The sequence below is a fragment of the Carettochelys insculpta genome, chromosome 3, assembly GCF_033958435.1.
Source record: "Carettochelys insculpta isolate YL-2023 chromosome 3, ASM3395843v1, whole genome shotgun sequence".
Lineage (NCBI taxonomy): Eukaryota > Metazoa > Chordata > Testudines > Carettochelyidae > Carettochelys > Carettochelys insculpta.
The window spans coordinates 41,825,602-41,847,740 of NC_134139.1; the positions used below are offsets into that span (position 1 = coordinate 41,825,602).

A 22,139-nucleotide genomic window follows, 5' to 3' on the forward strand; every position below is an offset into this window, starting at 1 on the left:
TGTAGCACGTTCCATCACCATGAAATCACAGAAAACAGTGTCCTGAACACTGTGATTCTGTCTCCTTTGATTCTTTGTGCTCTTAGCTTGGGGGTAGCTACCCACTCTGCTCCGCCGCAATTTCTGCTTTTCTTGCAAGATTGCACATAAGTGAGAATAAGCAGGGCCACATGCTTTTCAACGCCATTAGTTTATTCTTTTATTATGTCTAAGTTATTGCATATTAATGATGAGAATAAACTAAGCAACAATAGTGTTATGGAATTCCTTAGGTTTCAGTAGGGAGTCAGAGGACAGGAGTCATTACATCCTACTGCTTGAGCGTGTTTATTTTATGAGGCTGACAAGGAGACTAGCCTGTGTGTCACCCTTCTCAGTGTATGGCAACAAGTCTTAAAAGATGACCAGGCGTACATTTAACTTGACCACTTACTGGTTCAAGAATATTATAAACCTTGAAGGAACACATGCAACACTTGCTTCCATGCTAAGCAAATATGAAGCAAAATTTGATGTTCATCAGTGCTATCAGGTCATTCTATTTTGATTATAAGCCTTTGATAAATTACTGTATATTAGACTGGTTTGTGGCATTGCAGAATGCCCAGATGTAAAATAGGTTTCTTGCTGAGGAAATTAGCTTTATTCAAATATACTGTTGGTCATAAGCCATGGCTAGAATAAGATAATGCTGATGTAATGCACTCATGTACCATGAACTCTTTTTTTGGAGGATGATGCCCTCATGGAAGAATTATTAGCATCCCTAGTGAAGACAGCTGGTATATGGAAATGGGTGCAGACTGATCCTGCGCTATTCCACGTGCTCCAATTTCTACGGGCTCACTTGAAAATATAAATGAGGAGGAAATATCCCCTTCTTGGGATGCAGCTGCTTGTGGGACAGCTGGCATGGGGCTATCTGCAGCATTGCACTGCTTTGTGAACCATGTCTGCTAATAAACTGACTTATATCCTGTGTCCAAGTTATTCCAACCACCCTGAATGCTTTGTCCCTTTGTATTCTTGCAGATATCACTTTAGCTTCTGTAATCATTTTAGATGTTCTTCTAAGAATTCCTTCCAAATTCATATAATCAGACTCTTAAGACCATTTTATGTAAAGAACCCTGGGGAAGGAATATTGCATCCCACTTCTGCGCATAAATTTGCAGTGATATTTTTAGTTTCACATTTTCCTGCAAGTTCATTTCTGTCCACTCGTATTTAATATTTACATAGAAATCACTGACTTCCATGTTCAGTAGCAGAGGTTTTCAACCAGGAGAGTGTGCCCCAAGGAGTTTACAATTCTTCTTTGAGGGTTATCCCCGATGGTGCATTCAGATTACACGGTTCATGCCTGTGCTGACCACTAACCATTGCATCACCTGCCAACCCTCAGTTATTTCTCTACCATCTTAGGCTTAGGTCAGAACTTCAGTAGCTCCATGCTTCATTCGTCTTCATACCTTTTTTCCTTCATTAACCCCTGAATTCAATTATTCTTCAATCCCTGTCCACCCCTCTTGACTTTTCTTGACTCTTTACCCTCAACACTGCTTGGTGTCTACAGCCAGCAATCATGCCTGGCTCCCCAGGCTTTAAACAATGCTGTTCAGGGCAGCTATTCATACCCGTCTCAGATGGCCATATACAATGCATCCACTTACCTGGGTGAGGAACATGTACCTCAAAAATGTGCCCACCACAAAAAGTTATCAGCAAGATCATTAAAACCAAGTGATCTTCAACTGAAGCTGATCTCGATGGAGAAATCTCTCAGACAAGGTTCAGATCTGGAATCTAGGTCCCCACCAAGATGGACATCACCAGCAGCAGCTTCAGGCCAAGGACCTTCAAAAGTTATAGGGGCTACCAAACATATACTTTCAGCCTCACTCCACAGAGAACAGCCTAAGAAAAAGTACTCTCTGTACAAAAAGATATCTGTGGTACCAACACCCAGATCTTGAAGTATACAGATGACCCAAGGGGAAAAGGCTAAGAAGCCTGTCCATACCTCCGGTGCTTGGCTAAAAATAGCATACTCCCAATTTAGCACCCCCTGCACTGAAGAAACCAGTACTGACCACTGAAAAGGTATCGCAGGCCATGTCGTCACTGATGCCAACTCCACAGGCACCTCTGGTATCAACCGCATCGCGAACCCTAGTACCGATGGTGTCGCAAATCCCAGTACTGCCATTTATGGTACCTCCAACTCTGATGAGGCATTTGGATGTAGCCTTAACTTTGGAACTCAGCACACCACTCTTTGGTAGTGACACAACTCCAGTATTCCAGACACAGACCATGATCACCATGCCTGTTAGCTCAATACCATCCCACTTGTTGCATGAAGAGGAGGAGCTGGAACTGGCATCATACATGCCTCAACACTCTTCCCCTAAACAACCTTCACAACTTCCACTGACATCAACACAACAATGACCACCATATCCACAGATGCCTCTGGTACCAATGCCACTGACATGGCCATACTGGGACCCCTGGGCTTAGTACCAACCACAGTCCCAGAATATTCCCAAACCAGTCACACCTCAGCCCACTCAATCACCCTCTTCTTCACCTCCCTCCCCAGTGGAGCCAGACAACAGTTTGCCACCAACTCATGCATCATCATCAGATGAGAAATAATGCAACCACCCTCAAAAGCAGGGGATAATTTCAAATTGTTCCAAGAACTGTCTAAAAGAGTGGCATACTCATTAGAGGTCTCACTAGCTGAGCTGCCAGAGGTGTAGCAGAAGCTTACTAACATCTTACATGCCACTCCATCCAGCAAGGTAGCCATCCCTATTAATGAGGTCATCATGGACCATGCTAGAAAAATAGGGCAAACCCCTGTGCCTCAATACCTCGTAGCACCAAGAGAGCTAATAGAAAGTACCACGTCCCAGCAAAAGGCATAGAATCCTGTCTCAAACTCTCTTATGTTAGAGGCAGTACATCACAACAACAAACAAACCCAGTTGTGGTATACACCATACAACTAGGAGTAGAAGAGATTGGACCTCCTGGGAAGAGTCTATACTTAAGCATCCTTACAATTCCCTGTTAATACCTGGACTTCAAATGAAGACACACATTGAGCCAGAACAAAATGCCTGCCACCACAATTCCTAGCATTAACTCTCATAATCACAGCTATCATGCAAAATCCTCAGCTCACAGTAAAGCAATGCCTGCAACTTTTTGGACACATGTCTGCCACAACATTTGTGGTCATACATGCGAGCCTTCACCTGACACCTGCAAGGATGGATGCAGGAAACATACAAGCCACACGAACACTCCATGAGCATAAAGTGAAGCATACCCTACAGAGTAAAAGTTTCCCTGAAATGGTGGCTACAACTGCCAAACGTATGTACAAGAATCCCCTTCAAACAGCCAGAAACAACAATCACAATAACCAAAGATGCATCCCTGGAAGGATGAGGAGCTCTCATGTCACAGTACTCAATACAGGGTCAATGGTCAATGCAAGAATAATGGCTACATATCAATGCCCTAGAAATAAGGGCAGTGCAAAGAGCCTGCAAGCATTTCCAATTCCTAATCCATCACCAGGCAATCAAGATATTTGTGGACAATATGGCTTGCATGTATTATATCAATCACCAAAGATGTGCACACTCTTACAATCTGAGTGTAGAAGCCATACACCTATGGAACTGTTGCATAGCCAATCATATAGACATCTCTGATATCAATCTTCTGGGAAAACAGATCAACACAGCAAACACCCTCAGCAGGCACTTTCATCAATATCACAAATGGGAAATGTATTCCAAAGTATTACATACCATATTCCAACAATGGGAATTCCCAACTGTAGATCTATTTGCCACTGCAAACAATGTCAGATGCCCATGAGCCAGACAGGGCAAAACTTCAGTGGTAGATTTCTTCTCTATAATGTGGGATGCTCCCCTTCTTTATGCATTTCCCCTCCATCCCTCTGTTATGCAGCTTGATTCACAAGTGCAACAGGAGAGTGCATGAATCATACTCATAGCACCTCTATGGCCCAGACAAACTTGGTACTCAATCTCATGCAACTGTCTGTAGTCCCTCCACTATGTCTATCATGAGCTCCACATCTCATCACTCAGTACAACAGCAGACATTTTCATCCATATCTCACTATGCTTCAGCCAACAGCTTGGCTCCTAGAGGGCTAACGGAATTAAAACTACAGTCCTCCCAAGAGGTGCAGTCTACACTGCTTAACAACAGAAAACCCAACACACAAACAACCTATGACCAAAAATGATGACGTTTTCAAATACAATGTACATAACAATCACTGTCCCCTCACTCTACCAAGACTCTTAGATTATATAGTGCACTTGAAGCACCAAGAGCTTGCTAATAGCTCCCTAACAGTCCACTTGGCTTCTGTGTCCATCAACATAGGAAAGTCAAAGGCTACATAGCACTTTTTTCTCAATAACACATTCCCACCATTAAAACGACCTGTTCTGGTCTGGGACCTGAACATGGTATTGCGCACACTTACAAGCAAAAATTTGAGCCTATGGTCACATGTTTCTATTACACTTTCCAGTAAAGGTGTCCTTTCTGGTGGCCTTTCTGTTGGGTAGTGGAATTGGCTGCCCTTATGGCAGACCCTCCTGATACCATATTTCAAAAGGACAAGATTATATTACGACCACATCTGAAATCCTTACCAAAGATCACATCATCATTTCATATAAACCAGTGTATATACTTACCTGTATTCTTCCCAAAGCCACATGCAGATGCAGAATATGCAAGACTCCACACCTTTGATGTAAGATGGGCACTAGCATTCTATCTAAAAAGAACAAAAACATTTTGAAAATCTCCAAGACTGTTCTTATCAACCACAGAACAATCTAAAGAACACCCAGTTTCCAAACAAAGACTTTCAAAATGGTTATCTCAGTGCATAAAACTATGTTATGAACTAAACAAAATACCTATACCACAGGGGGTATGTACTCAACCAGGTCTGCTGCCTTTCTTCATAGAATCCCACTTGAAGATATCTGCAAGGCAGCAATGTGGACATAATTGTTTCATCATCATCTTCATCATTCACACATTTATTAAACATTACCCAATTGAGCAATACTCCTCAAATGACACGTGCTTCAGATGTGCCATCTTGAGCATAGCTCACAAATATTTTCTGAAATCCCACCAACCACAAAAAGACAGTGCTCCATAGTCACCTTATGTGGAGCACCCACAAGGACGCTCCTTGAGGAAGAAGAAGAAGAGAGGTCTACTCACCTGTGCAGTAGCTGAGGTTCTTCGTGATGGGTGTCCCTGTGGGTGCTCCACAACTCCTCCCTTCTACCCTCTACTTCAGATTTATAATAATTTCTGAGACAGAGAAGGAACAGAGGCATAGTGGGCAGTACAGGCATGAGCTGTGTACTGCACATGTGCTGCCACGTGGGGTACCGCGGCTGAAAAATCTCTGATTATAAGCCCAGAGCACTGAAAACACCTTATGTGGACCACCCAGAGGGACATCCATCTCAAAGAATCTCAGTTACTGCACAACTGACTAACCCTCTCTTCTGTAGTCAGATGGCCATCCAAGCTAAATTTGAGTGAGTAGCATTGAGAAACCAAGTGCCAGTATCCTTCTGACTGTAGAGACTAGGCAGGAGGAGAGATGGTTCCCCACATTTGGAAAAAAAAATGTTAAGGTGGGGTATGATTCAAGAAAAGTTGAGAACTCTTGTTCTACGTTTATTTCATTAAGTATGCCTATGTTGAATTGTTTTCTCATAAAACTTACATTTTTATAAGCAGTCTCATATTACTTTTCCTTGTGTCTCATTTCTTCCACATCTTGTCAGAATGATGCACAAGTAAGCGTATATAGTTATAGAGCTGCTTTCTTTGCTGACTTTACTTGACTTTATCGTTTTTCTAATTTTTTATCATCAGTAATCATAGAAGATTAGGGTTGGAAGAGACCTCAGGAGAGGTCATCTAGTCCACCTCCCTGCTCAAAGCAGGACAAATCCCCAACTAAATCATCCTAGCTAGGGTTTTGTCAAGCCTGGCCTTAAAAAAACCTCAAAGGGTAGAGATTCCACCTCCTCCATAGGTAAACCATTCCAGTGCTTCACCACCCTCCTAGTGAAATAATTTCTCCTAATATCCAAGCTAGACATCTCACTGCAATTTGAGACCACTGTTCCATCATCTGCCACCACTGAGAACAGCTTAGCTCTGTCCTCAGGTAGCTGAAGGCAGCTATCAAAGCACCCGCTCGCTCTTCTCTCCCACAGACTAAATAAGCCTGTTCCCTCAGCCTTGCCTTACAGGTCACATGCCCCTAATCATTTTCCTTGTCTCCTTCTGGACTCTTTCCAATTTGTCCCCATTCTTTCTGGAGAAGGGAGCCCAAAACTGGATGCTATGCTTCAGATGTGGCCTCACCAGTACTGAATAGAGGGGAATAATCACTTCCCTCAATCTGTCAGCAGAGCTCCAATATGCTATTAGGCTTCTTGTCAACAAGAGTGCACTCTTGATACACATGCAGCCTCTCATCCACTCTAAATCCCATGTCCTCTTTTGCAGAGGTCCCACTTAGCCAGTTGGTCACCAGCCTGTAGCTGTGCATGGGATTCTTCCATCCTAAGTGCACTTGTCCTTGTTCAGCCTCATGAATATTTTTTTTTTTTGCCGCAAATCCTCTAATTTGTCTAGGGTCACTCTGAACCCTATCCCTTTCCTCCCACTTATCTACCTCTCCTGCCAGCTTAGTGTCATCTGCGAACTTGCTGAGGATGTAATTCATCTCATCATCCAGATCATCAATAACAACAGTACTACACATCAGTTTGTTTGTTTATTAATTGTCATCACAATATATTTTCATTTGTTTCCCCTTTCTCTGTTTTTGCTAGATGACTCTAGTGTGCAGAAGCCAGAGCTTAGCAGTCCATCTATCTGCCATGCTCCAGGAGGAGAATACTTCATAGAAGGAGAGACATGGAATATTGATTCCTGCACGCAGTGTACATGCCATAGTGGACGCGTTTTGTGTGAGACTGAAGTCTGCCCACCTCTTCTTTGTCAAAATCCCATCCGTACGCAGGATTCCTGCTGTCCACAGTGCCCAGGTAACAGTTACCTACCAGTTCTCAGCATAAGCCTTTCTGGATTTTCTACAAAATCCTGTGAAATTGGCAATAAATATTTAGATTTGAACAGAGTCATTTAACTGCTGGCTCTGTGATAGCAGAAGAGAAATCCCTTTAACCATCAGCTGTGACAGCTTCTTGAGAAGGATGTCCAAAAACATCCTTACCAATATCTGCTTAAAACCTTTATGAGCATTTAAAAAAAATGAATGGATGCTGTAAGAAGCAGTGAAATCAATAGCGCTCACTGTTTGTGATGGTAAGCACCAGCGGATTGAAAATGTGTAATTGTTGTCCCGGTCTTCAAAGGGATTGGCATGGATGAGGAAGTAATCCTGACAAAATGTCTCATAAATCTAATTTCTAACCCTATTAAAACAAACAAGTAAATATTAAGAAACTTCACAATAATTGAAAGGAATTCAGAGAACAGCAGCCTATGTGGTTAAGACTGATTTATGAAGGATTAAAAGAGCTAATTATGCATATTTTAGCCAAACTGAGTGAGGATAGGCTAGCTGCATACAGGTATAAAAGACTTTATGTGTAAAAAAGGATGAGAAATAGTTTAAAGTACTTCAGTTGGATATAGCTACTCACAGTAATGGAATAAACTTGAGTAAAGAAAGTATAGTTTGATAAAAATGTTTTTCCAAGCAGTGATATCCATTACATTGGTATTGTGTCCCATAGAAAGTAATGAGAGCCCTGTTGCTTGAATCATTTATAGTAAGCAGCACAAAACAATCTCACAAATGCACTATAGATAACACTGTGTTGGCAGGAAGATGACCCAATAAACCTCTTTGATCAATAATTTATGAAAAGAAGAAAGACGTGTTATTACCTAGAGGCTAATGGAACCAATAACTCAAAAGGATTTATATATAACAAATAAATTTAATGAAGCTTTTGATAGAATTCCTATACTAGTGGATAAATGGAGCACAGTAAACATAATATGTGGATTTTAGTAAAGTGTGTTCTGTAAGGAAATTTTGTTTAAAATAAAAAAGCGGTCCAGTAGCACTTTAAAGACTAACAAAATAGTTTATTAGGTGATGAGCTTTCGTGTTTAAAATAGTAATCCAAATTGGTTTCAATAAGAGCGTTGTAACAGTAATTAAAGTTGGCTGTTAGAACAGTTGATAGCAGGATGGTTATGATAAACAGCAATATTTTAAATTAGAGGAAAATGGCAGTGATGTCTGCTTAGTTAGGCCTAGTTTTATTTGACACCCATATAAAAGATAAGGAAGAGAGAGTAAAATAAAGATTGTTACACAAGGGCCAGATTATGGTAGACTATATATAGGAAGAGAGGTTTGAAGTCACAAGGAGCACCCCCTGCCCTCAGATCCCACAGGGACTAGTCATAATGCAACCAAAAGACAGAGCCACTGTTTTGTACTGCTGTTGCTGCCGTCTTTCCTAAACTGTGAGGGGGCTGTAGTCCTCTCCAGCAGCCAGAAAAGTGAGCCAGGCGTAGCGGAAACAAACCATGCATTTGTTTTAAAGGTGAATGAGCTGCCGCTACAGGCCATCAGCCTGACTGAGGAGTCAGCAAGAATTTCTCCAGGGAAGCCACTGCAGTGTAGCCCCTCACATCCTCATCCTTCCCAAGTTCTAGAAATAGGAAAACTTGAAAAGTTTTGGTTCAAGTAATGAGTTCTTTATTGCTATCCAAGGTGTATCAAAGCTCTGAAACATCTACTGACCAACATTTTAAAAAAACCCGCTACCTACAAAACAAAAAAGCAGTCATGTAGCACTTCAAAGACTAACAAAATAATTTATTAGGTGATGAGCTTTCATGGGACAGACCCACTTCTTCAGTTCATGGCCTTACCAGAACTAACTCAATATATAAAGCACAGAGGTCCAAAAATTGTTATCAAGGTTGACAAATCAGAAATATTGTTATCAAAGTTGGCAAATCAGAGGAGCAGAGGGGTGGCAGGAGGTGGGTGTGGAGTGGGGAAGTTAAGAGTTAGATAAAACAAAGTATGTAAAAGAGTCCTTGTAATAGGCCAGGTAATTGCTGTCCCAGTTCAAAGCACGTGTTAATGTGTCGAATTTGAATATAAATGACAGTTCTGAGCATTCCCTCTGTAAATGATTGTTAAAGTTCCTTTTCAGTAAAACACAGACTTTCAGGTCATTAACAGAAAGGCCCACTCCATTAAAGTGCTGGCTGACAGGTTTGTGAGCTAGGAGTTTTTTGATGTCTGTTTTGCGTCCATTCATTCTTTGTCAGAGTGTTTGCAGTCTGTCCTATATACATGGTGTGTGGGCATTGTTGGTGCATGATGGCATGTATGATGTTAGTTGGGGAACAGGAGAACGTGCCTGTGATTCTGTGAATAACATGGACAGATCCAGTGATGGTATCTCCAGAATAGATATGTAGACAAAGTTGGCAACGGGAGGAAAAGTTCCAGGATTGGTGGTGTTGTTGCTAGTGAGAATCCTCATAAGGTTGGGAGGTAGTCTGTAGGAGAGAACAAGCCTGTTACCTAGGGCCTTCTGGAGTGTGGCATCCTGATTTAGGATAGGTTGTAGGTCTTTAATGATGTGTTGCAGTGGTTTGAGTTGGCGGCTGTAGGTAATGACCATTAGTGTTCTTTTATTCACTTTTTTGGGGCCTATCTTGGAGTATCTTGGTTTCTGGGTATTCGTCTGGCCCTGTCGATTTTTTTTTTTTAACTTCTCCTGGTGGGTAATTCAAGTTGATGAATGTTTGGTAGAGATATTGTCGTTTTTAGTCTCTGTCAGTAGGATCAGAGGAGATGCAATTGTACCTAAGGGCTTGACTGTAAACGATGGATCTTGTTGCGTGTGCAGGATGGAAGGTAGAAGCTTGTAGGTAATTATAGCAGTCAGTGGGTTTCCAGTAGAGTATGGTACTGATCAGTCCATCATTGGTTTATACTGTAGTTTCGAGGATATGTAGCTCTCATGTGGAGTGGTCAAGGCATAAGTTGATGGTGGGGTGTAGATTGTTAAAGTCTCTGTGGAATTATTCTAGTGTCTTTACCATGGGTCCAAATCATAAAGAGTTCATCGATGTATCATAAGTAAAGGAGGGTTAATAGGGGATGAGAGCTGAGGAGTCGTCGTTCCAAGTCAGCTATAAATATATTAGCATATTGTGGGGCCGTGCAGGTGCCCCATAGCAGTGCCACCAATCTAGAGGTATAAGTTGTCTCCAAAGTGTAAATAGTTGTGGGTGAGAATCAAGTTACAAAAGGTCGGACAGCAGACTGGCCTTGGTAACGTAACTCTTAACTTCCCCACCCCACACACCCCTCCTGCTGCCTCTCTTCTCTTCTGATTTGCCAACCATGATAACAATTTTTCTGATTTGTCAAGCTTGATAACAATTTTTGGACCTCTGTGCTTTATATTTTGAGTCTGTTCTAGTATGGCTAGGATCTGAAGATGTGGGTCTGTCCCACGAAAGCTCATCATCTAATAAATTATTTTGTTGGTCTTTAAAGTGCTACATGACTACTTTTTTGTCTTGATAGAATGCAGACTAATACGGCTATCTCTTTGTCACCCCACTACCTACAGTTATCCTCCTAAGTCAGTATATGTGCAGCTCAATAGGTGGCCTGATTTTTTAAAAAGTTGAATGACTACCAGCTCTCACTGGCATCAGTTGGGTGCTTCTGGGTTTCTTTGCACTTCTGAAAGGTCTCTTCTGAAAGCTGTCCATGTATGGATTTAGGAGACTATCTTTAGATTTCCATGGGGATGTCTGCCAATAGCTCAACAACAGGTCAATGCTAGAAATATCACTCCAGCAGATAACCACCTTGACTCAAATAACTTTTGCCAAAATGGGCCTTAAATCAGTAGAAAAAAATTCTGTATGCAGCTCAGCTCACACATTTCACAAGGCTTCCAGATATGATGTCTAGTCTGAGAGGACTGCCCTGTAGTCTTTATTACTTTATTGAAGTAGGACTCTTGGCATCCACCTGTGTGCGAAAAACAAAACAAAACCCTGCTGGTAGTCATCAAACAGACAACTACTCAAAGCAATTATGCTAACTGTGGTTCTTAAGAATGTGTTCACAAATGCATCCCATCACCTGCTCTCCTGCCCTACATGACTGGTGTGGAAAAAGTAAATAAGGAAGAGTTATCTGTTTGTTCCTATAACACAAGAACGGGGGGTCACCAAGTGAAATTAATGGCCAGCAGTTTTAAAACTAACAAAAGGTAGCTTTTCTTCACACAGCTCATAGTAGACCTGTGAAACTCCTTTCCAGAGGATGTTGTGAAGACCAGGACTTCAACGGGCTTCAAAAAAGAACAAGATAATTCATGGAAGTTAGGTCCATAAATGGCTATAGTCAGGGTGGGTAGAAAGGGTGTCCCTATCCTGTTTGTCAGAGGCTGGAAGTGGATGACAGGAGAGGGATCACTTTGAATACCTGTTCTGTTTACTCCATGTGGGGCATATACTTATTGACCTCTGTTGGATGACAGAATAGTAGGCTAGATGGGCTGTTGATCTGATGCAGTATGGCCATTCATTTGTTCTTAACCATGGAGTTCTACTCTTCTAGAATTCTGTATTGGTGAAGGAACTAAGCAACAGTTAGGCTCACTCCATCCTATGTGCACTTTGATGGGAAAACACAAGGACAGCTAGGGTACAGAAGCAGACCCATTGGATGATGCTGGTCAAAAGAATTCAATCTCATGTGCATGGGATGCATGCACACAGTGTGTGGAATCATGTGGACAAAACAACTGAAAAGAACCATAGTAAGTGTAAGGTAAGTAGCTGTTCTTCTGCTGATCTGTCTGTTCATATTTCTAGATGAACCTCTTCAGCCTTCTTCATCAAGCAACAAGAGCATGCCCAGTTATTGCAAAAATGATGAAGGTGATATTTTCTTGACAGCTGAGTCCTGGAAACCCAATGTCTGTACTAGCTGTATTTGCATGGATGGTATGATTAGCTGCTACTCTGAATCTTGTCCACCAGTATCCTGTGAGAGACCTGTTTTGAGAAAGGGACAGTGTTGCCCTTATTGTATAGGTAAGCAAATTAAAAATACTTTGTTCTTCCAATTTGGCAGGGCCACCAAAGGAGGTGGCAGCTGCAGCAGGTTATGTTGAGTGTGGTTTTGAAATGTTTTGAGATACCTAGCAGTCTATTAATATAACACTACTTTAATTGGCTGTAGAATCATTAGGTAATCCTTAAATATAAGTGTGATAATGTTTTGATATATAAAAAATAACCACAGCAGAAGTATGTTATTTAGGTTTCAAAGTCAAGTACTGACAGGTTAGAAAGTGCCAGATTTGCAGATGACCTTCAGATTTCTAATGCTGTAGCTATAGGCCTTATTACCTTGGCTATAAGCCAGAGAAAGCTGTTATTTGGAGAGAAGGGATGGGCTGCTGTGACCAGATACTGGGTCCTGGAAGGTGGTGATAGGAAGCCTGGCCCATCTCTGTCTCTCTCTCCCCTCCTAGTTTCCCCATTTGCCACATGGAGTTAAGAGAGATTCTGTCACTTTTGGTTTTCCCCAAAGTTGGGGATGGCCCCAACAGCTCATTAGCTAAGTCTAAGAGGAAGCTGGAGGGAGTCTAGCCTGGCTGTCCCTTGTCCAGCAGTTTCCAAGGATTTCCAGTATAATGTCAGCTTCTGCTGCTGTTTTGGCAGTGGCATGATCACAACACTAAGAAAAGTTTATGTTCACCTATTATTTTGGCATGCTGCCAATGTTTTTTCCTGAGGAAAACAATGGAGATGAGGAAAGTGTGTGTTTGTGTTTTTTTAAAAAAAAACTTGTGATCCTGTTAAAACTAGAACAGGATTTCCTGAGATAAAGAAAAGGCTCTTATCTAGTTCCTAGTAACATTTTAAGGCCAACTGCTCCAAACAATTAAGGTATTAATTTCTCAGTAAAAGGTCACAAGAAGCTGTGATAATAGAAAGCTCTTTCTAAGTAATCTAAACATAGATGCCACTGCCATCTTCCTCTGTTAATTACCCACATGATGAAATATAGTTGCAAGACAATTAATTTTGAAATGGTGTTAAGATTAATCCAACAAAAAGCAGATTTACATCTCTTTTGTGAAGATTTTTTTAAATGAAAAACAAACTCCTAAGTACTAGAAAGTTTGGAAATGGGCAGTTAAGGTCAGCACATGATCTGCAATCACCATGTATAATAAGTCGCATTAATCATCCCATCCAGTTTCTGTCACACACACTCAGCCTTAGTTTTTCTATTTACACGCAGAGGGTGCATCTACACTTGCATTCCTCTTTCGAAAAAGGTATGCAAATGAGGTGTAAATTTGCATATTTGGCACCTCATTTGCATATTCTTATTTCAGACGAGCTTTTTTCAAAAGAAGAAAGCCAGTGTAGACGCTGCTCTTTCAAAAGTAAACCCATCTTCGAAAGGATCCTTCATCCCTTTATTTAATGGGAAGAAGGATTCTTTCAAAGATGGGGTTTACTTTCAAAAGAGCAGCCTCTACACTGGCTTTCTTCTTTTGAAAGAAGTTCTTTTGAAATTAGAATATGCAAATGAGGTGTCAAATATGCAAATTTATACCATTTGCATACCTCTTTCGAAAGAGGAATGCAAGTGTAGACGCACCTAGACATAAATAGGTTAAACTAACATTAAAGCATGCATACATCTTTTACTTAAATGCATTTTCAACTTACAACATCAAAACCACAATAGTCACAGTTTTGCATTATGAAACAAAATACACAAAACCCGCAGGAATTTGTTCTCTTGGAAGCACAGCCTTTGTTCTGGTCATATAAAGAAGGGACATCATTCTCCCAGCCTGAAGGTGTATGCTAAGTGCTTGACTCATCATGGGGGGAATCTCAGCTGGAATCACAGAGTTGGAGAGGTCTTGCGGCATATGTACACTGCCTTGCAGTTTGAAGTGCAGAGTGTAAATAGCAGTGCACACCAAAGAACTGCTCCGCATCTCTCATGCAGATGCTGATGTCACAACTAAAAGGTTCCTAATTTGAATTAACATAGTCCTCTTGAAACAGGATTACATTAATGCAAAGTAAGAATCTTTTAATTTGCATCTGCAATATGCACACATGAACTTAAGTGCAGCACTTTGGTGCACACTGCTGTTTACACCCCTGTAGTCTGAATTGTGGGACAGCGTAGTCCTGTCCTTTGACTAAGTTCAATTGCTCTGGTTACAGTTTCTTGAGGAATACAGGATGTGAATAAGACAATGTAATTCCTTATCATATGTTCCAGAGGCCATTTCTTGTCTATCTTAATGGTTTTGTTGAAGGGTTTCTGAGAACAAGAAGCCCTCTTTCATTACATCCTCTGAGCACTCACAGCTCTACTTCATCTACATGCATGTGACAGAGTGGGTCTTTGCCCATGAAAGCCTATGCTCCAAAAAATCTGTTAGTGCCACAGACTTCTCATTGTTTTTATTCTACCTCAGACTTGAGCTCTTTGAAGCCTCACAAACATCTCAGCAGAATATGTCTCTTTGAAGTAATGTGCTTCAGTACCACGCAAAGTAAGCAATCATTCTTCTGTGTGCTTTTGTGATCTATTTCCTTTCTCCCATATCCCCTTCTTATACCAAGTTGCAGCCTCTGTAGCCAGGTGACAAAAACACAAGACCTGAGTAAGGTACTTTGTATTTCTACCTTCTTCCAATATCCATTTAAAATTTGAGTTAGAGACTCTCCAACAGAGAACTCCATATGGAAGAATATATCTCTGCCGTATCACTGACTTCTTCAAAACCTCTACATTCTACAGCAGCCAGGAGACTTTGAACCGTACAGAACACCTGTACAGCAGACTGTGTCACACTTATTTTGCCAGCTGGTGGATCCTTCTGAAGCTCTGACTGCATTTTTCACCATCCCTTTAATTATAATTCTTCCCTTTTGTTACCCCATAGAATTGCAGAATGTCCATGTGGCTCTGCACATGGAGTTTTCTAAGTTGTCTTTAAGTTCAGTAAGGGGAAGCTGTTTAGACAGGGTCTCTAGGATCATGAAGCTGTGTTTTGAACAGCATTTAAAGCAAAATCAAGGTAGAGTTCTATTGGTCAGTGTGTTTTTGTTTTCTTGGATTTCTTTGTGATGTTAATTGCACTTCATCAGAATTTGTCAAACAACCATGTAAAAGAAAACTTTGTTTTCTGGTTCTTATGAAGTGAAGAAGAATACTCATATTAAAATCATGGCTTAATTCTTGCTTACATCGGTGAAAATCTATTGACTCAGCAGAAATAAGCCTGATACACTTTGTAGGGAACAGAAGAATTGGACCATACATCACTGATTTTTTATTTCCTTATTCAGTAAGGTCATGGTTGATTATTAAAATTGAAAGATTTTTAAATATTTAAGTTACTCTTTGCTATATATATATTGTTCAACTTTCTACATTTCTCTTTTCTTGGGATAGAAAATAGTCTAGACTGTTTTTATTTGTCTCATCATAGACAATTCAACTTTCAAATTCCCATATTCCAACACAATATTGCTCTGTTTGGGTTGCAAATACCTACATTTGAGAGCAGCTGTGACCTGCTCATTGCCCTTTTTGTAACAATTCAATCCAGAATACAATACCAAGATTTCAATTACTGCTCAAACATAATCCCATAATGATGACTTACTATATACTTTCTGTTAGAAAGTGGTTTTTGTGAAGACTGTAGATAAGTATATTTCTTTTGTTTTCCAGTATATTGTATTTTTGCAATGTGTGTGCAATTATTTGGTTTCTCTATAGGAACATGTTCACTAACATAAAGTTCCCTAAAATGAAAGTTTGACTATATAAAAGCCTACATAGTAACTTTTTATTCCTCCTGTCTCCAGATTCCTTCCTGACTATTAGTACGAGTGGTGACATCTGGGAAAAACAAAAACCTAAAATATTTATAAAATATATCTTACTCTTTTTGGCATCTTTCAGTAGCTTTTCTGTGTTTATACTTGAAAATGTGGCTTTCATATGCTTCCTGTTATTCCACTATTAGATGACTTCCTGAGCACTTCTCTAAAAGCATCTCTTGCTGCACAGTTCTTAGTATTTTTATCTCTCAGCTGAGAAGGAATTTGGTAGCTAAAATGTACAGGGCTAGTACTTTCCTTAGCTGTTGGAACTTTTAAAGCAGAGGCCCCCAAATTGGCTACGTCTACACCAGCAGCCTCTGTTGCCAGATGCCTCTGTTGTCAGTGAAATATCGACAGAACCTCTGTCCACAGATTTCTGCTACACAGGTAGTGTCTACACTTGCATTCCTCTTTCACAAGAGGCATGCAACTGAGGGAAATCGAAAATGCAAATGAGGTGCAGATTTACATATCTGACACCTCATTTGCATATTCTTCTGAAAGCTTCTTTCAAAAGAAGAAAAGCAGTGTAGACACTGCTCTTTTGAAAGAAAAGCCCATCATCAAAAGAACCCTTCTTCCCTTTTTTTAGGGGAAGAAGGGCTCTTTCAAAGATGGACTTTACTTTCGAAAGAGCTGTATCTACATTGCTTTTCTTCTTTTGAAAGAAGCTCTTTTGGAAGAAGAATATGCAAATGAGGCATCAGCTGTGTAAATCTGCATCTCATTTGGATGTTCCATTTCCCTCATTTCCATGCCTCTTTTGAAAGAGGAATGCTAGTGTACACACACCCTGTGTCTACACGAGCCCCTTCCTTTTGAAAGGGGCATGTTAATGAGCGGGTTCAAAAGATGCTAATGAGGCACTGCATAATGGCAGCCACAGCGATTCCAAAGTGCAGCTTTTCGAATTGCGCACCGCCTGTGGAGATGGGACCTTCCAAAAGGACCGCCCCCCCCAGTTTTCGAAAGCCCTTCTTCCTATCTTTCGAATTGCCGCGGCCACCATTATGCTAATAAGGCGCTGCATATTCATACCCCTTTGGAAAGGAAGGGGCTCATGTAGACCCAGCCACAGCCACAGACAACTTTCTCTGTCGAAAGAGAACTGCCAGACTGCACTGCCCTCTGGTGACAGAAGAGCAGAATGGCAGCTCTGCAAACAGCTGCCCAGCAACTGGAAGCCCTCTCTGTCGACAGAACTGTCTACACAGGCACTCTGTTGACAAAACACTGTCGACATAGATATTATCCCTCTTCAAGAATGGGGATAATGCTGCCAGCAGAACAGCTGACTTCTGTCAACAAACTCTTGACAGAGCAATTTAGCCATGTATCAGAGAGGTAGCTGTATTAGTCTGTATCTTCAAAAACAACAAGAAGTCCTGTGACCCCTTATAGACTTAACAGAAGTTATGGAGCATAAGCTTTTGTGGACAGAGACCCGCTGACATCATGCATCTGACAAAGTGGGTCTTTGCCCATGAAAGCCTATGCTTCAAAATTTTTGTTAGTCTATAAGGTGCCACAGGACTTTTTGTTGTTTCAGCCATGTAGACTCTCTGGAGTTTTGTCAATGGACTCCCTGTTCTCTCAACAGAATTTGCCAGTGTAGACACAGACATTGTGTCTTTCATCGTTTTTATTTTTGGGTCTGTAGCATGATCATTTCTAGACATCCCATTTAATAGAGTTACAAATTCAGCACATCCTTCCTTTAATCTGATTTTTCTATTTTTCCATTCATCTTGACTTTTTTCCCCCAAAATTCACTGTCCTTGTTCAGTATTCTCCTTTCTTATGTAGAGAGAGACTGTTGTTTCACATTGAGAATCTTCTTGTTGATTATAGAAGAGAAATGGGAGAGCTACATGATGAGTGAGCAGTTGGAATCTTATTCATCTTGTATTTATTTTTGGCATGTTTTTTGTATTTGATTAATGGCTGGTTCAGACAAAGGTCTTTTACTGGGGACAGTGGAAGCTGTACAAAGAGATGGCTATGCACCCCATCTTTCATGACCACTCCTGTTCTTGCTGTACTTTCATCCAGGGAAGGTAGGGTTGTGCTTTTGTACATGAATCCCCCTACTGCTTCTTTCTTCTCAGCTCCCACTGCACTGCACTGCACTGCACTGCACTTTGTTGGCCTAGGAGCTGTGGCCTCCTTGTTTATGTTTCAGTTGAGATGGAATCCAAACGAAGGAATAAGACATTAAGGTTAACCCTTCATTAGGACTTCTTGTCACTCATTTACTATACCAATTCATGAGCTGCAACATGCCTACTCTTCAAAATTTTCGTTGTATTAATTCCATGAAATGGGATCCACCCTTGAATCGTCTCTCTCCAAAGCACTGTGTAATGCTGTATCCTTGGGTTTGATTTGGCAAAATTCTAGTTTTATTTTTGTCATTTTGCCTGATAACACTGATGCTTGTTTTGAAGCACTTTTTAAATTTTTTTGTCAATTTTTAATTTTTACACTGTGTGTAAAATGTGTTCAGATAATAAAGATAGTGCCTAAACTCATAAGCTTCTGAGGCATATCAAGTGCAACATATTCTTAAAGGTGACCTGGAAAGTCATCTGTATTCTCCTATGTGCTATTTCTATCACAGAGTGCTGGGGGGGGGACCCAAACCCTGGTATCACTGAAAAAGGAGCAGTTCTTTTTATTTTGAAAATATAAATACTGTTAAATGTTTTATAAGCAAAGTGCTAACGCAGTTTTGTCTATATCACTACAGTCAGTGCATACGTACAAGATAAAATAAAAATAGGACTAATACTTTCAAACGCTGCATTTTAAAATAGATGACACATTTAAATTATGTTCCTATTTGTTTTGCTTTTACATATGATACAACTAGTAATAAAGCTGCAAAATTTTGGCAAAGCATGTAGTATTTTCACATTTTACTCTCCTGACTTGCATATTACATAATCAATCACTGTGGGTTTAATTTTTCAAGAGTTTGGGCTCATGCCCTTCTCTTTTATTCATCATAGGATTTTTGTGTGTTTATATTTTGCCACCTCAGGTTTATCAGGGCATTTTTTTTCCAACAGAAGACACAATACCAAAGAAGGTGGTGTGTCACTTCAGTGGAAAAACATATGCAGATGAGGAACGCTGGGACATTGACAGCTGCACACACTGCTATTGCCTGCAGGGTCAGACCCTTTGCTCCACAGTCAGTTGTCCCCCTCTCCCCTGTGTCGAACCTATCAATGTTGAGGGAAGTTGCTGTCCTATGTGTCCAGGTAATTAAAACTATGTCTTAAATTGTACAGGTTAGACTGTTGTCAAAGGCTGTAATCAGGCACAGATTATTGTACCTGATTTGAATGTTGAATCGCTTTGAGTAACACGTGCAAAGGATAATAGGAATTGTTGCTTATATCACAAAAAACAGAAACACATAGGAGAACAGCTCAGGCAACTGAATACTCACCACAGATAAGAAAGAAGTGCAAAATGGTATAGTTCAAAGCTCACATGTTCCAAGGAAGGACTGTTAACTTAAAGATTAACTGTTGTGCCACTGCGCTCTCTGAATGACCTTTCATAAAATTATTAGATAAGAGAAGTACATTTTTGAAGTGTCAGAGGAAACATTTTGATTCCCCTATAGATTCCACTGTTGCCTTATGTTTCTGTTGCTCCACAAATCTGGGATATTTGTTCAAATTATTTTTATTAATAACATTTTAAATTGCTTGTATGAACACTTTTAATTGTGACTTAAATGTAATGGGAAGGTTAGTCAACTGTGCCCAGAATGGAACCAAGGGAGTTTGGTGCAGCTTCCTGAATCTGACCTAGTTTATTACTTCTGTACTAGCTGTCTGCTAGTCATAGAATTTTAACCATGCCCTATGCCTAACCCTTGGCTTGCGCCTACACAGAGGGCAGCAAAAAAGTTGATAATAGGAACTAGTCATGCTAACCCAGCACCAACTTTGGAGATCCAGCTGCTTTCTTGGCCTTTTATGACACTAAAACAGCATAAAGGGACCAGATTGCACAAGATAGTCTTACCAAATTTATCATGTATTATGAAAAGATATTTTAATTGAAAAATTTAATACAGGACTATCCCATTCAGTTTACTTGGGCATAGTAGTGTAGTAACCATTGGTAGTCTACAGGTTATAAAATGAAATAAAGGCATGAACAATAACTTTCTAAATGTTCTCTGTAAATTAACATATTATAGCAGATAAAAAAATTCCGTAAGCGTAATGATGAGAATTCCAGAATCACCAATAAGATCCACAGGGTTAAAAGAATACAAATCCATAGGAAATATTTCTGAATTAGAGTCCAGCATCTATTGATAGGTACCAAAAAGTGCTGATTGTGTGGGCTTGTGAAAAATATTTATCTCATCTTGCAGAGATGTATGTACCTGATCCCACCAACATCCCCATTGAGAAGACAAATCATCGAGGAGAAACTGAACTAGAAGCACCAATTTGGCCTACACCCAGTGAAAATGACATTGTCCATCTCCATAGAGGTGAGATCTGGTACTGATTATTACATGCTTTAACACATGCATTTTTCCTGGGAAGAAAGTAAAGGTGTAAGCGAGCCATCTTTTAATAGGCTTGCAGAGTATTTGGATAAGATCTAGACATAATTTCTGGAGGGTATAAACAAGAAATAATCCAATCTTGCATTCTGTACCAGAAGCAGAAAGCATGAAATGTTTTATTATGGTAGAAATGCATGCCCATCCTTCAATATTTTTAATTTTAAAACATCAAACTAAAAATATAAAATGAGTTCCAGGGAGCAATGTTGAAGAGACTATAATATGCATTTTGTTACAGAACAAACTCAATCAAGTAAAATAGTTCTTAGAGATTGTTCATATCCATTCCACATTGTGTGTGTGCATGCCACATGCAGTGGTACTGGAAGTTTCTCCCTCAGCAGTATCTACAGGGGACTCAGCTCTGCTCCTCTCTGGAATGTCGATTGCATGGCTCCTCCCAGCCTCAGTTCCTTCTTGCCACTAGTAGTGATGCACAGAACTGCTGTGGCTTTGGCCAGTTTTTGTTACCTTCTTGTTTCATGTGAACATGGACCTTTCTTAGCGTATGTAGTTTCTGAGCTCCAATAGAGTAGTGGTATAGCATTAGTTTGTCGTTTGGTAGTTGTCCCAGGTGGCATTCAGCCTAGGGATGGGCCATACCCCAATCTCCAGGCTTCAGCCCTTGTAAATCATGCAAGCATCCAACGCCCACCTGTAACTCTCACTATAGTTAACTGAGGCAGAGTGGTCAGAGCCCACACAGACACCACAGCCTCAATGGTCTGCATCAACAGACAAAACAGAAATTGCCATCAGTTTTGCTCCTGATGTGACATTGACAAGGGCCCCCTATCTGATGCCTTTCTCCTGTTGTAATCAGGGAAATTGATGTATGTCTCCCTCTTATTGGTAGAGTCCCAATAAAGATCAAAAGGGAGAAAACCAGGGAGATCATGAGCGCCCAACCATAGACTCACCAGGACTGGTTGAGCACGCTCCTGAACCTGTCAGTGGCCCCTCACTGGCCACTTCCCAACAAACCAGATTTGCTGTTGCAGGAGCATGGTTGGCTCCTGCACCCCAAACTCACATCTCTTCACCTCTTGGCATGGGTGCTCCAGGGTTGAATCTGGAGGAACAAACAGGCTCAGAGAACTTTCAGCTGGGAAGCAGGAAGCACTTGACCTGTATGACTTCCCTGGCTACGTGGATGGGGTTTTTCCTCCAAGTGTCCAAATATGGTATTTCTTCCTCACATGCTTCTTTGAAATCCATCTTAAATTATCTGCTGCACCTCAGAATCAAGGTCAGGTGCACTCTTCCATCAGGCCGTTTCTACACGTGGCTCTTCTTCCGGAAGAGTGCATCTACACATCAAACAGGACCTGGAAAGAACCACCCCTCCTTCCAGAAGAGCGCATCTACACATGCATTGGCACTCTTCCAGAAGAACAGGGCAGGAAATAATGCGGACGGGGTCGCACAACCAGGGAGCCCTTCC

General features: G+C 40.8%; 1 protein-coding gene across 2 annotated transcripts in view; it reads left to right on the top strand.

Moving 5' to 3' along the window:
• The window catches only part of CRIM1 (cysteine rich transmembrane BMP regulator 1), a 315,027-nt gene that overhangs the window by 272,492 nt on the left and 20,396 nt on the right, over positions 1-22,139 (top strand). For both annotated transcript variants that reach the window (XM_074989676.1, XM_074989675.1), the window contains 4 exons: positions 6,951-7,166; positions 12,025-12,246; positions 19,164-19,358; positions 20,495-20,617. In XM_074989676.1, the coding sequence (XP_074845777.1) occupies positions 6,951-7,166; positions 12,025-12,246; positions 19,164-19,358; positions 20,495-20,617 (756 nt within the window). The remainder of the gene's footprint in view (positions 1-6,950; positions 7,167-12,024; positions 12,247-19,163; positions 19,359-20,494; positions 20,618-22,139) is intronic.